Here is a 16175-nt window from a genome sequence, read left to right on the forward strand (position 1 = left end):
TTAATTGCATACGTACATAAAGAGCTTCTGTGTTAACTGTATGTCCTCCTTCCACTATATCTACAGATTAATATTACTTTTTTGTGGCTATAGCTCTTAATAACACTTTGTTTCCCAACCCAATGGCCCAACGAATCCATAAAAATACACATGCCATTTAAACTGAAGGAAAGTAGTGGAAGAACAAAACAGGAGTGAGACTTTTTAAAAGTAAAGAAAACAAGAACTCTCTCGAAAGACCAATACATACACAAGATACCAATGTTTGATTTGGAACTTCAGTTGCAGACAACAGCCCTTGTGTAAATTTATGTTCTTCTTTGTTCTGTGCTTCCTTTCCCCCTGTATTCTATAACCTGTCGGAAGTATGAACCATTCCAGGATTCCCTAGTACCCAGGTTTGACTCAGTCTAGCCTATTTGCTGGCAAATCCAAGAAACCGATGACAGTGTTTCCCTCAAACACTCTCCTTCAAGTTTGTCTTACCTAAAACCTTGCTTTCCTTTAAAGGTCTTCCAAGTTTCCAGACCAGTATGGGAATCAGTCAGGAAAACGAACAGATGATGATGCCATTTTGATATGTCATATATATTATTGTCATTGTAAGCACAAGCTGCTATGGAAGCTAAGAAGGGCGTCAAACTCTAGGTGGGGGAAAAGACTCAAAAAAAGAAATCTAGAGGAAGTTTTTAAGCAGTGTGTAACATATATCAATATTTGGGGAAAAAAATGAAGCTGAAGACAGAGAACTAGCTTATAGGCTAGGCCTGAAATGACTAATTGAACAAAGAAAATGGAAAAAGGTGATTTAAGATACACTTTGAACTATGTCAAAGGTACTTTTTAAAGTTAACATTCTAATACTTACATAGGAATAGGAACTTGACATGGAGGACAAGGTAAAGCAGTCTGAATAAATGCTGGCTCAGAAGGCTGTTCCCAAGGGCCCGTAGGCTGGTGCTACAAGTAAAATATATAAGTTTAAGTAAGAGGGACAAAATCACATCGTCATTATAAGAATCTAAGAAAATCAGCAAATTGTGCTTAAATATTCTATTCCATCTGTATTCTATCAGCTTATTCCCCTCCACACACATTTAATATTAAAAAACTGAGGCCGACTCCAGTTTTCAAAAGGCAGAACAGAGGCACTATAGCCTCCTTCACTTCTCATAGCCGAAAGGAGAATGAGAAATAGAACTGTAAAACTCTAACTTCCTCCAGCTGAATATAATCTCCATTGTTTTGCTAACTGTTGTCTCCTTAACACTAGAAAAATGTTTAACACAGTTAGGGTTCAATAAATATTCATTGAAAATGTGACTGAGGCCTGACCTGTGGTGGCCCAGTGGATAAAGCGTCGACCTGGAAATGCTGAGGTCACCAGTTCAAAACCCTGGGCTTGTCTGGTCAAGGCACATATGGGAGTTGATGCTTCCAGCTCCTCCCCCCTCTCTCGCTGTCTCTCTCCTCTCTCTCCCTCTCTGTCTCTCTCTCCTCTCTAAAAATGAATAAATAAATAAAAAATTTTAAAAAAGCATGTAATAGCCATGATTTTAAAAAAAAAAAAAAAAATGTGACTGAACCTGACCTGAGGTGGCACAATGGGTAAAAGCGTCAACCTGGAATGCTGAGGTTGCTGGTTCAAAACCCCGGGCTTAGGCCCTGGCCGGTTGGCTCAGCGGTAGAGCGTCGGCCTAGCGTGCGGAGGACCCGGGTTCGATTCCCGGCCAGGGCACACAGGAGAAGCGCCCATTTGCTTCTCCACCCCTCCGCCGCGCTTTCCTCTCTGTCTCTCTTTTCCCCTCCCGCAGCTGAGGCTCCATTGGAGCAAAGATGGCCCGGGCGCTGGGGATGGCTCCTTGGCCTCTGCCCCAGGCGCTAGAGTGGCTCTGGTCGCAACATGGCGACGCCCAGGATGGGCAGAGCATCGCCCCCTGGTGGGCAGAGCGTCGCCCCATGGCGGGCGTGCCGGGTGGATCCCGGTCAGGCGCATGCGGGAGTCTGTCTGACTGTCTCTCCCTGTTTCCAGCTTCAGAAAAATGAAAAAAAAACAAAACAAACAAACCCCGGGCTTGCCTGGTCAAGGCACATATGTGAGTTGATGCTTCCTGCTCCCCCCCCTTTCTCTCTCTGTTTGTGTGTCTCTCTCTCTGTCTCCTCTCTCTAAAATAAATAAAATCTAAAAAAAAAATTAAAAAAAAAGAAAATGTGACTGAATCTTTGAGGAAATCAGGAGATATTTATACCTCTAAATCATGTATATAAAAGAAGACTGCCAAATTTATCTTTATCTTGAAGACAACATGACAACCACACTGTATTTGCAAATATTTGTTTATTGGTCTCTCTCCTTTTCTATATTGTAATCTTCTTAAAAGATCAAGTCTTAGTTACCTTGTACCCCATCCCCTATCACAGTGTTTACTATCCAATAAGTATTTACTCATTGCTTGTTGAATGACTAAGCAAAACTAAGAAAATACGACCCACAGCAATCCACTGTTTCTTAATAATATGGTTCCCTTACCCTGCCAGTTTGCTTTACTAATGCTTGATCATGACATGGAGCTGGACACAAGTGGCCACATTTCTCCAACACTTTTAGGCAAGGCTGGTGACATGGAGGACAAGAGCCAAAGTGACAGCGATGTTTTTCTTGACTTGTATGATGGCAAGTTGGTGGTCGACTAAATCATAAAGTACAATTTTAAAATTATTTTTGATCACTGAAGAATTATATTTAAAGTACAGTTATCTATATATCTTCTGATTGCATACAGAACAAGAACAGTATTATTTTAATACATAAAAGCAAAATTGAAATTACTAACAATATTAAAAATCAATATGCATTTAAATTCGTAAGACACAAATGTAAGCTTGTACAAAGCTCCATACTAACCTGCACTGCTCTTTGCACTTGGGTGGTCTTGTGGTTCGTTCTCGGCCACAGGGTACTGTCACCTTTGTATTACCACAACTGCACTTCACCTCTACAGTTTCTGGACAGGGATAGCAACTACCTGAAAAAAAAAAAAATCTATAACTTAAAATTTGCTTCACTATCCAAATTCCCATCCATAGTGAATCAGTAAGTTTAGTATCCTTGCACAATGGGATACTCAACATGAGAATAAAGAAAGTACAATATGAATGAACTTCTTAACACTTGGGCCAAGAAGACAGGCAGAAAGAGTATGTAGTATATGATTGCATTCACATAAAGTAAACAGAAAAACCAACCTATAATGTTTAAAATCAGGACGATGGTTATGAAGGGTTTTGGAAATGCTGGTAATGTTTTGTTTAAGGACATGAGTTCTGGTTACATGGATATGTCCAGTTTGTAAAAATTCATCAAGCTGAACAATTATGATTTGTATACTTTCCTATATCTATACTTGTATTTCAATAAAAGTTTTAGAATTTTCTTTAAAATTTGCTAAAAGTTGTTTTAAGTAACAAATTTAACACATTATTCATTCACAAGCAAAATGGATCTAAATCTTTGGAAAATCTAATGTTAACAATAATCTCTCTGGCTTATTTTCATACATACTTCTATGCAAGTACATTAGTTTTGGATAAATTCCCCAATAAGAGTAAGTTCTCTCATTAGGTTATTAACAAGTACAGTCAATTTTTCATTACTCATGCTTTGTAAAAGACTAAATTCTAAACCCTCATCTTAGGTTATAATTCTAAGATTTTCTCTTCTAAACATTATAATAGAAAAAGATATTTGAGTTTCAGCATTTTACTTTCTTTTTGTTATGAGCTGGTAGAAATATGCAAAAACAAAATGAAAGAAAACTTTGTTTTGTAGAAAACTTCTTAAACACGCTGTAATGTTCTCCCCAAGGCTTTCTTCCCACTCTAGCTTTCCCAGCAACAAGCCCCATTTGCAATGAAGTAAGGAATTAGAGTCTTCAACTACGCAGTGAATATCTTAACAGATTGCTGCCTAGGTGTCAGGATGAAGCAAAATAATGACTAGCAGTTAACCTGATAAGACACAGACTAATGATGAGTAATAGCCAGGTTCAAGTCTCTAAGTTCAAAACAGTTCCTTAAAAACAAACAGAATTCTGATTCAAATGATGAACAGAGTAAAAGGAAATGAGAGTAAAAAGCACCATAGAGGAAAAAATAACAGGACTGTACAAATTACAAAATTTATAATTTAGTGTTTTAGTTAAGTAAAGAATAATCCAGTGAAGTATAATCTTCTATTTTTTATTTTCATTAAATTTATTGGGGTGATACAGGTTAATAAAATTACATAGGTTTCAACTGTACAGTTCTATAATACATCATCTGTATATTGCGTTGCGTGCCCACCACCCCAAATCAAATCTCCTCCCGTCACCATACATTTAACTCTCTTCAACCTTAACTAGCCCCTCACGCCCCTTCCTGATAATCACAATACTGTTACTTGTGTCTATGAGTTTTAGTTTGTTTTTCTTGTTTGTTCATTTGTTCCTTTCAGTTTTATCCCACAAATGAAATCATATGGTTCTTGACTTTTTCTGAGTTCTTTTATTAGCATGACATTCAGTGAAGTATTATATATATGTATTTTTAAGTGAGAGGAGAGAAGACAGAGAGCCATACACCTTCATGCACCCAGGGGATCCACTTCACAACCCCTGTCTGCGCCTGATGTTCAAATCAACAAAGCTATCCTCAGCACCTGGGGCCAAAAATCAAACCAATTAAGGCACTGGCTGCAAGAGGTGAAGAGAGAAAGGAGGAGGAGAAGGACGGAACGAGAAGCAGATGGTCACTTCTCATATGTGACCTGACTGGGGATCAAACCCAGGACATCTGCACACTGGGCCAATGCTCTAACCACTGAGAAAACCGGCCAGGGCCAGTGAAGTATTTTCTTGATGGCAATGCAAGTAATGTTATCCTGACCACATGATTGAATTTTATTTTGAACTTTCTAAAAGGAAAAATCTAAGAGTGACATTTTTAACAAGTTAAGAACAACATTTAAGTCCATTCTCATACAGTGTAATTATGTCAATTTTAATACTAACAATGATAAATTTCATTCAGCTCCAGCAATTCAAAGAGAAACCTATCAAATAAAACATTTTTGCCACTCTAAACTGCAGTATCACTTTTTTTTGTCTGTTTAAATTATGATAATAAGGGTAATTTCTCTGAACATTCTTCCTGCTGATCAACAGTATTTGTTACAGATACCTATACAACATGACAGATAAAATAGCTTCAGATATAATACTTTTTAAATTAAAAAGCAGCATACAGACTGTAACTATAGTGGCCAGTGGGTCAATAGCCAACATGGGTATCTCTGTCCCGTAATTCCAAAACCATAGAGATATATGACTTTGAACTTAAAAGAATTATAACCAAACTTTCATATATTCACAGTAAAACCATGCAGTCAGCATCTTCTACCTATGAGTTACAGTATAACTTTATGAACATATCTAGAATGATAAAAAATGCTATGAAATAATGATTCTATACATTTTACCTAATTGTAGATGAAACAAATGGTGAGGGGTATACAATGGTGTCTTCCTCATACTTTCCATCAAGGTAAATCTTGTTAGAAGCTAACAAGTGTCTTTAAAAAAATACAATGCCCCATCCCACCAAAATAAAATTGAACCTGGATGTGATCAAACCTCTAGATCACACTAACAATTTATAGGAAATAAAAGAAAATGTCAAATAATACCATGAGATGCATTTTGCAACATCTAAACTGTGAAACTAAATAAAGCTACCTAATTTCTTAAACAAGTAAGTGAGAAGAAAAAAAAAATAGGGATGGAGGAAATTATAGACTAATAGACTTTAGAGACATCAACCAATTACAACATGTCAATCTTACTAGGTTTTTGGGTCATACAAACTGCATTTAAAAATGAAGATATTTGTGAGACAAGAAATCTGAACACCAGATATTCGCCAATATTAAGGAATATACTACCTAGTTATAGGTTAAGAATAAAATCCATTTTTAGAGATGAACACTGAAGTATTTATGGGATTTGCTTCAAAATAATATGAAGACGATAGGCTTTCAATATTCTCCACTAAGTATGATGCGTGCTCTAGCCTTTTTGTAGGTACCATATTTTTCGTTCCATAAGACGCATATCCCCCCCCCCCGCCAAAAGTGGAGGGGAAAATGTCATGCGTCTTATGGAGCAAAAAATACAGCATTTTATTAAATATTTTAACACACCATTTGGTTCAGATTTTTTTTTCTTATTTTCCTCCTTAAAACCCTAAGTGTGTCTTATAGTCAGGTGCATCTTATGGAGCGAAAAATACAGTATTTTCTATCAGGTTAATATTGCACCCTTCTATTTCTAGTGTAAGTTTTCATTGTACTGTATATGGATGTTGAATTTTATCAACTTGTTTTTAGATATTTACTAAGATGATCTCATTTCTCCTTTAAACTAATAACATGATGAATCACATGGTTATATTTCCCAAAATTAAACCAATCATACATTATTGGAATAAACTCAACTTGGTTATGCTAGATTAAGGTTTGGGATAGCTAACACTGTAGTGTTGGATAGCTGGAGTTGAGTAGCTAGAACCTTAGTATATTATAAATGTGTTTGTGAATTAGATGGGCCTGTACTTTTCTCTTACTTTCCTTTGCAAATGACATAATAAACTTGAGGCACACGCCTTTTTAACATATACTCTTAAATGGTTTGTTTTATATCCAATCCCTTACTAGCCTTAATTCCATAAAAATGTTTAAAATGCAAAATAAAACTAATAAACCTAAGAACATAATAATTAATTAAAAAGCTGTGAGGGGAAGGTTGGGATAAAGTAAGGAAACAACATAGTGTTATAGAAATAATAAAGCTTTTATATTCAGAAGACCTGGGTTCACTGCTTTTACTATTTATTTCCCTGAGCACATATGTCACTGAACCCTCTTAACTTCAATCTCCCTGACCATAAAATCCTGATTTTGGCAACTCCTCTACCTTCTCAAGGCTATTAAGAGGACAAACCAAGATAATGAATATGAAAGCTCTCATCAACTATAAAAATACTCTGTAGCCTGACCAGTGGTGGCATCAACCTGGGATATTGAGGTCCCAGGTTCAAAATCCCGACGTTGCTCCTTAAGCGCAGACTCATTCGGCTTGAGCACAGGGTCTCTGGCCTGAGCGTGCACATGATCGCATGGTCACTGACTTGAGCCCAAAGGTCTCTGGCTTGAAGCCCAAGGTCGCTGGCCTGAGCAAAGGGTTACTGGCTCAGCTATAGTCCTCCCCCATGTCAAGGCATGTATGAGAAGCAATCAATGAACAACTAAAAGTGCTGTAACCATGAGTTAATGCTTCTCATCTCTCTCCCTTCCTGTCTGCCTCTGTCTCTCTCTCACATTAAAAAAAAAACAACAAAAAAAAACACTCTGTAAATACAAACATAAGATTGTAGCTATTGTTAAATTTTACCTCTGTGGCAGACAGATGGACACTTATGGTTTCTACATCCTAAAGTCCGTCCACAGTTTTGATCACAAGGTGTACAGTTTCCAGGACAACACTGAAGAGAAAGCAATATATAAAGAACAGGTAATCTGACAACCATGTATAATATAAACGTCATTACTAGTTATCTGCAGAACTTATGGAAAGCACAAAGCAGAAGATTCTTTACTTCTTTTCAATATAAGAATAAAAGTACTCAAGAGTAACAATATTCTTCTGATAAGTAGATACATTAAAAATTTTTAAGTTTAAATAGATAATGTCTTAATTTAATGAAATCAAGCTATACTTTCTTACATTTTAGTTAATTATTCTATGATTTAAACCATTCCTATATGATAATTTCATTTCTACTTATCTATGCAGCAATAGACAACACTAATCAAAGAAATATAGCTATCTGGTCAAAACCTAGAGTCAATTCAGGTAAACAATTAGTCATGTTATTTTAAATTTTTAATTAAAATAAAACCAACTAATGTATAGATTAGTTTGGCAGCTATTGTTAAACCATGGAATCAGAGGCTAACTAAAGGAGAAATGCAAAGATAGGCTATTTGCTTCTAAGTTTACTTTGTAACTTCCTCCCTAATTCCCAAATCTGTTTGTAAGAAATACAGCTGTATATGACCTAACCCAATTTTCTTTTTTTCTTTTATACTGAATTTATTGGGGTAACACTGGTTAATAAAATGACATAAGTTTTAGGTGTACCATTTCATAACACATCATCTGTATACTGCACAGTGCGTTCATCCCCCCAAGTCAAGTCTCCTTCCATCACCACCAATTTTCTTTCATGAACGAAACGCAACTACTTACAATCCATCTTGCCATTCTAATTCCTTAACTTCTCATATATCCAAATTTTGAAAAGAAAATACAGACTACAATTGTCTTAAAGAAACTTAGGGTTGACACCTACTTTAAGAACAAGTTTCAGTATATAAAAAAAGCTCAAAACAAAAGACACTTCAGTGAAAAGCAACTAAAAGTCAAAATAGTTCACTCAATTAGACAAGTATTTACTAAGACTATGTGCCTATCGCTTTGCTAGTGGTAGTGTGAGAAAAGGTTTTGTGGTCCATGACTTGAATAAGCCGTTAGACACTTCTGTTCCTGACCATGGTGTAGTAATCAATGACCAGATTTACTCTCCTGCCTTACACAACTAGGAAATAAGACAGAGTTCCAAGAGTTCCTAGAGGCCAGTGTGGCTAGAATTTGTGGATAAGTGGTAGTAGCAACAAAGAGAACGTTCTGGAGGGCCCCAGAAGGGGCCCCTTGAGTTTTTGGCCAAATACCTGTTCGTACATGTATGAAAGGAAACTACCTAAAACCTGAGAAAGAACCACTGGAAGAAGACAGATACTACAGTCAGGGAAGAGTTTGTGCTCCCTGTGGCCAGAGGGGAAGAACCTCCTGATACATGGGGATCAGGTAGAGCACTTCCAAGAGTTCTTGCCTCAGGAGTGGGGCCAACTTAGCCCTAGATAAAAGGGTAGTCTGGTCCGACCTAACAAAACTCAAGCCTTGAAAGGACCAAATGGTTTCTGAGTCCCTTAACTCTGACCCACAACAAAGCTTAAAAACACTGAAGAGAATACAAAAAACAAACAAACAAACAAAAAAAAACAGCACCTAAAAATCAAAATCAATATCTGAAAACCAGTAAAAAATTACTCAGCAGGCAAAGAAGCAGGGCATAACCCAAAGGAGAAGGAAAATCGATCAACAGAAATAAACCCAGAAATGATAGAAGATAGAATTATTAGACAAGAGCATTAATATATGAATTATAAGTATAGTCCATCTCTATATTCAAAAAGATAGAGAGCCTGACTAGGTGGTGGCACAGTGGATAGAGCGTTGGACTAGGATGCCGAGGACCCAGGTTCGAGACCCCAAGGTCACCAGCTTGAGCACGGGCTCATTGGTTTGAGCAAAGCTCACCAGCTTGGACCCAGGGTCTCTGCCTCGAGCAAGGGGTTACTCGGTCTGCTGAAGGCCCGCAGTCAAGGCACATGTGAGAAAGCAATCAATGAACAACTAAGGTGTCACAACGAAAAACTGAAAATTGATGCTTCTCATCTCTCTCCATTCCTGTCTTTCTGTCTTTCTGTCCCTGTCTATCCCTCTCTCTGACTCTCTGTCTCTGGGAAAAAAAAAAAAAAGAAGATAGCATGAACATGCCGAGAACAGATCCAGAAGATATAGAAAAGACTCAAACCCAACTTTCAGAAATGAGAAAATACAATGTCTGAGATGAATAAACATAGGATATGATTGTTTTTTTAAAAAAAGGATTAGGCAAAGCAGAAGAAAATTATGAAATAAGCAAAAGCTATATAAACTAAAACACAGAAATTTAATAAACCAAATAATAAATGGAGCATCAGTGAGCTATGAGGCCTCGAGTAGCATAACATACATACTATAGTCTCAGGAGGCAGTGGGTAAGAGGAAAACATTTGAAGAAATAAAATGGGAAAATTTCACAAATCTGATGAAAACTGTAGTCCACAGATATAAGAAGCTCAACAAAAACCTAACTAAAGAAGCATAAAAAAAAGCTTTATCAAGGAATACCACAAATTGCTAAAAACTTATAATAAGGAGAAAATTTATTTAAATAGCCAAAAAAAGAAAGATTACAAACAGCGAATCAAAGACAATCACAGCACACTCTTTGTTGGAAAATATGCAAGCTAAAAGATAGGGAGAAACATCTTTAAAAATGTGAAAAGAAAACTATCAAACTAGAATTTCACAGTAAAAGTATTTTTCACAAACTAAAGATATTCTAACAAAGCTAAAGACATTATACAAAAGTTGAAAGAATTAATGACCAGCACTACAAGAAATGTTAAAGGAAGTCCTTCCTTCAAATAGAAAATGAAACCAGATAGAAACCTAAGTTAATATAAAAAAACCTGAAAAACAGCAAAAATAATGAGTTTGATAAATATGAAAGAAACTTTTCCTCATTTTTTCAATCTCTTTAAAAGACATCTATTTAGAGCAAAAAGAATATATTGTATTTGGGATTTATAAAATATATGTGTATAAAATGTATGAGAATCAAATAAAGAAGTTAAAATGGAATCACTGAAAAACAACATGAAATAAAATAGAAATCAGAAAAAGAGAAAAAAGGAACAAAAAACAGATGGGCAAATAAAAAATAAATAGTAAGGCCCTGGCTGGTTGGCTCAGTGGTAGAACGTCGGCCTGGCATGCGGAAGTCCCGGGTTCAATTCCTGGCCAGGGCACACAGGAGGGGCACCCATCTGCTTCTCCACCCCTTCCTCTCCTTCCTCTCTGTCTCTCTCTTCCCCTCCTGCAGCCAAGGCTTCATTGGAGCAAAGATGGCCCGGGCGCTGGGGATGGCTCTGTGGCCTTTGCCCCAGGCGCTGGAGTGGCTCTGGTCGCAACAGAGCGACACCCGGATGGGCAGAGCATCGCCCCCTGGTGGGCATGCCGGGTGGATCCCTGTTGGGCGCATGCAGGAGTCTGTCTGACTGCCTCCCCGTTTCCAGCTTCAGAAAAATACAAAAAAATAATAATAAATAAATAAATAGTAAAATGATAGATGTAAACTCAATCATATTAAAGATCACATTAAATGTAAATGATCTACACCCAAATTAAATGATCAAGATTGTTCTGCTAGGATAAAACACGATCTAAATGAAATTATTAAAAAACCACTTTAAATATAAAGTATGAGTAAGTCAAAAGTAAAAGAATAAAAGAGGTATGCCACATTAACACTAAGAAAAAGAAAGTTGAAATCACTATACTTCAATAGATTTAAGAACAAGAAATCTCATCATAGAGGGATAATTCATAATGATAAAGAGGATCCCAAAAAACTGCAAATCTACACACTCAAAAATAAAATACTCTAGTTTACCATATACTGAACCAACTGTGTTTAAATAAGGTTTGAACAATAAAAGGTAAACCTCTTCTAGCAAATGAGCTATCAATCTTAATACTGCTAAGATGTTTTAAAGTTAGGGAACAAAATAGCTTAAGAATCAAGCTAAGGATTATGCAAAAGATTAAAATAAAGCTCCGTGTCAGTAAAAAATCTTGATAAGATCTCCCATTAATACAAACAATTAGGATTAAGTTAGTATATTTATTCATATTTCATATGGGAAGCATAGAATATGCCTGGACATTTGAGAAACATGTCAAGATGATGTTTGTCACAGGCCCACAAATAAAAACTTCAAGAGAATTTTTAAAGCAGTGTCCCAAGCTCATCATACATACCTTTCTTCTACACTGATGCTTCTGGCAGTCACGCATCTTCACACACTTAGTTTCACAGAGGTAAGGTTTATGACATGGCATCCGTTTTGTATGCTTTCCACAGCGACAATGCTTTTCTACTTCCTGGAAAAAAAAATGATATTAAAACTTACTTTTGTTAACATGATGTTTTTTCACCTTGCAATTTTTGTAATTAACAAAAAGTGAAGGGCCCTGGCCGGTTTGCTCAGTGGTAGAGTGTCGGCCTGGTGTGTGGGTGTCCCGGGTTGGATTCCTGGTCAGGGCACACAGAAAAGCGACCAACTGCTTCTCCTCCACTTCCCCTTCTTTCTCTCTTTCTCTCTCTCCACCCCCCACCTGCAGCCATGGTTCAATTGGCTCAAGCGAGTTGCCCTCGAGCAGAGAATGGCTCCATGGCCTCCACCTCAGAGGCTGAAAAATGGCTCCAGTTGCAACGAAGCAAGGGCCCCAGATGGGCACAGCATCACCCTCTAGCGGGCTTGCCAGGTGGATTCCAGCAGTGGCGCATGCAGGAGTCTATCTCTCTGCCTCCCATTCTCTCACTTAAAAAAAAAAAGGGAAGGAGAAAAGTTTTAAGAGTAAATTTGTATGAAAGACTTTACCAAAACTAAAGCTGAATTTCCTAAAATATTTGTTTGTATCTCATATTGTTCTAAAAAAGACTTCAAATGAATTCCCATTATTAAATTTAGTAGGAATTTGATATTAACTAGTAAAACAATACCACACTTTAAAATTACTTACATGTAGTTACACTATGACAGCTGCACATCTTATCTTAGTAAAGCAAGAAAATTGGATTATTTTTTAAGCTAACTTGATGACTTAGTAGTATGAGCATAACCAAAGTAACATATACATAACTTAAAAGTCTCAATTTAGGCCCTGGCCAGTTGGCTCAGTGGTAGAGCATCGGCCTGGAGTGTGGAAGTCCGGGGTTCGATTCCCAGCCAGGGAACACAGGAGAAGCACCCATCTGCTTCTCCACCCTTCCCCCTCTCCTATCTCTCTATCTCTCTCTTCCCCTCCCACAGCCAAGGCTCCATTGGAGCAAAGTTGGCCTGGGCGCTGAGGATGGTTCCATGGCCTCCACCTCAGGCACTAGAATGGCTCCAGGTGCAACGGGGCAACAGCCCAGATGGGCAGAACATCGCCTCCTGCTGGGCTTGCTGGATGGATCCCAGTCAGGCACATGCGGGAGTCTGTCTCTGCCTCCCCGCTTCTCACTTCAGAAAAATACAAAAATAGTCTCAATTTACTCTAGGCATTCATTTCTTTCCATCATCACAAAGCCTAATTAATTCATCATTACTTTGAATGTCTGCTGGGAACAAATAATCCCACTTTGGACTACAAAAATAAGAATGTTCAAACTTTTACCAAGCAAAAACAAAGGGTGATACTTGGATTTGATTGCTGACATACTCTACTGCTTCTTCACCAATCACATTAGGTCAATACACTCAAGCAGATCATAACATAGATGTTTATAAAACTAAGTAACAGAAAACAAATACAGAACCATCCCATTTGATATACTGTAATAGAGAGCTCTTAAAAGTAATTATTATAGGAGATGACTAACTTGTCTACATGTTTCACAAGGACCTCGGTGACAGCGCTGTGAACACCTATGGATGCCACATTCAAGTAACTTGTCACAACTATCTCCACAAGTTGGTACATCTTCTGTACATGGCAAAGAAAACTCTAAAAACAGACAAAAAGTGAATGTTAATAGTAAGATACACTACTATAAAACACTAACAATGTGCCATGTTCTTTTGGCTCCCTAAAGAATGACAGCCCTTTCAAACTATGAATTTTTGCGTCTACATAACTATTAGAAAAAAATGAAAATAAGCCCTAATATTTTTAAAGTTAAAAACTATTTGACACATGACAAGTTACCATCCTCAAGAAGCACATTTTTATAAGCTAACTACTTCAGAAATATCATATAAACCTCTATGAAGAATTCCACAATATAGAATTATAAACATAATTTGCTCTTAGTAACCTTCCAGGATTAAATAAATAGATTTAAAGCATTATGAAACTCAGCTTCAACATAAATATGACAAGTACCGGTGGTATTTGTGCAGTCAAGGAAGGAGACTCAAACTGCAACTGTCCTGTGCCCTTATGTCAGAGCAACCAAAACTAAATTCACTTATAACCCCATACACAATGACAATAGCTTGTAATTACTAGGTTTTCTTCATGTGCTAGATACTACACTAAATGCTTTATGAGCATTTTATCATTTAATTCTCACAGCATCTTACAAAGCAGACACTATTATTGTCCCCATTTAAATTGAGAAAATCAGTGTTCTTTAAAGGTGGGACTTGAACCCAGATATACCTTTCTCAAAGTTTGAAACTATATAATAGGCCCACAGAGAAATGTAATTAGTAAAGTACTTGAGTTAGCATAAAAAAATAAAACACATCCATTAAAGGTATAAAAGTAGCCTTACTTGACTTCTGACATGGACAGAATCTTTTCCCAGATCGAGGACACTCTCCACAAGCACCAACGTGACAAACTTGCTCACATGTGTGATTACCACATGGCAGTGTTTTTCCACACACCTAAAATAAAATGTCACAAGTACTAGTGAAGGACTTAAAAGTTAACAAGAAAGACTTTGTATGTGACATCATCCATTTTTTTTCTTTGTACATACCCATTTTTAATCACAAATAAGCAATTCCTTTATGTTCTTCATTTTTCTCTTACATAGGCATCATATGTATGTACATACATAAACATATACTCACTTACATACATACACATTGTTTACATACACACTCATTCCTAAGTACTAAAAAGTATATTTTTAAACTATAATATAGGAAAAAAGTACATACACCCTCATATGGCCATCCACCAGAGATTTCTCAGGTATCAAAACTGGGCCAATTCTAGGACAATCTACAAAATCAATCTTATTTCCTCAACTGGATTAATTCAGAAGTAGGGATGCATGCTGGTTAAAGGGAGGGGAAAGAAAGGGAGAGACCTAGCAGAAAAGAGAGTACTCCTGTACTGAATCCAAACTTCAAAAAATGGTTGTTAATTTTCAAAAAAAAAATTCCCTCCAGTAATTAAAATATTAAATTGGGAAAGTTTCCTAAAATGTAAATATAATTCAGCTGAGTTACTATTCTTCCTCTCCTTTCATTCAACTAAACCTAATTAGCTAAATGCTAACGAGCATTTCTCATGATGCTCTCCGTATTCCTTGATACCACCCCACAAAACACACAGACACTTACTTGGTCACAGCGCCACTGTGGACTTGCACAGCTTCTTTCAGTGACTTGTTTGCCACAGACACACTTCTGTCTACTAACTCGTGGACAGGGTGGACAACTTCCTGGAATCACAATGACAAATTAGCACAGAAATATTGTAAAAGCAATCGAGACTGCTTTGATTATGGCTAATAAGTATGACCTCTCACCTGCATGACAAGGATGTTCACATTTATGGTGTCCACAAAGCAATTTCCGCCCACATGGCATCTGACAGGACCAATCCTTGGCACTGCACCTACGAGGGATGGGTTTTGCTTTCTTACAGTAACAAGTAGTTGTGACCATCTTTGGACAAGGAGGGCAGGGCCCTGGAATCCAATAAAAGGAAAAAAAAAATCAGAAGTCAATGACAACTTTCAATTCCTATACCTATCTGATTTCTAAAGCTTTCCTTACTGACACTTTAAAAGGCATTCCCTTTCAGTATTTTCTTAGGTAAACTGAAGTTCTGAGTTCAATTTTCACAATTTTTTTTTTTTTTGCCTCAAACTACAAAGAAATCACCACCCACAAACAATTACAAATGTAATATATAACTCACCTGGATGACAGAGGAGTAAACATTTATGGCCACAAGGAGGCTTAAATTCTCTCTCACACACTTGGCCACATGAATGAGGCACAAGCCATGGATCTAAAGGTGGATCTTCTACTTTTCCACAGTAGCAATAGTACCTACTAGGTGTGTCCGAGCGTTTGTATTCAAACCTACATTTTGGACTACAAAGAAGAATGACTGCAGTTAATTTCATTTTTAAAAGTAACGAGAGACAGAAATATAAAATACTTAGCAATACAGTATACTTAACTAGGTTTATATAACGCACTTTCTGCTCCACTTATATTAGTAAAAAACATGAGTTTACTAAAATAAATATCAACCATCTAGAACAGCCTTGTCCAAAATAACTTCCTGAGATAACAAAATTGTTCTATAACTGCTATGTCCAACATAACAGAAGTTCAAGATCAAATCATGAATAAGCCATCTAATGAAATAAACATTAAAAAATTAATAAGA

General features: G+C 36.9%; 1 protein-coding gene across 3 annotated transcripts in view; it reads right to left on the bottom strand.

The window, feature by feature from the left end:
• Nucleotides 1–16175, bottom strand: part of NFXL1 (nuclear transcription factor, X-box binding like 1) — a 48645-nt gene that overhangs the window by 21182 nt on the left and 11288 nt on the right. For all 3 annotated transcript variants that reach the window (XM_066384650.1, XM_066384649.1, XM_066384648.1), the window contains 10 exons: nt 15696–15874; nt 15301–15462; nt 15113–15213; nt 14311–14425; nt 13414–13538; nt 11808–11930; nt 7488–7578; nt 2906–3026; nt 2531–2690; nt 869–960 (listed from right to left, as the gene is read on the bottom strand). In XM_066384650.1, coding sequence (XP_066240747.1) covers nt 869–960; nt 2531–2690; nt 2906–3026; nt 7488–7578; nt 11808–11930; nt 13414–13538; nt 14311–14425; nt 15113–15213; nt 15301–15462; nt 15696–15874 — 1269 coding nt within the window. The remainder of the gene's footprint in view (nt 1–868; nt 961–2530; nt 2691–2905; nt 3027–7487; nt 7579–11807; nt 11931–13413; nt 13539–14310; nt 14426–15112; nt 15214–15300; nt 15463–15695; nt 15875–16175) is intronic.

This window comes from Saccopteryx leptura, chromosome 5, assembly GCF_036850995.1.
Source record: "Saccopteryx leptura isolate mSacLep1 chromosome 5, mSacLep1_pri_phased_curated, whole genome shotgun sequence".
NCBI lineage: Eukaryota > Metazoa > Chordata > Mammalia > Chiroptera > Emballonuridae > Saccopteryx > Saccopteryx leptura.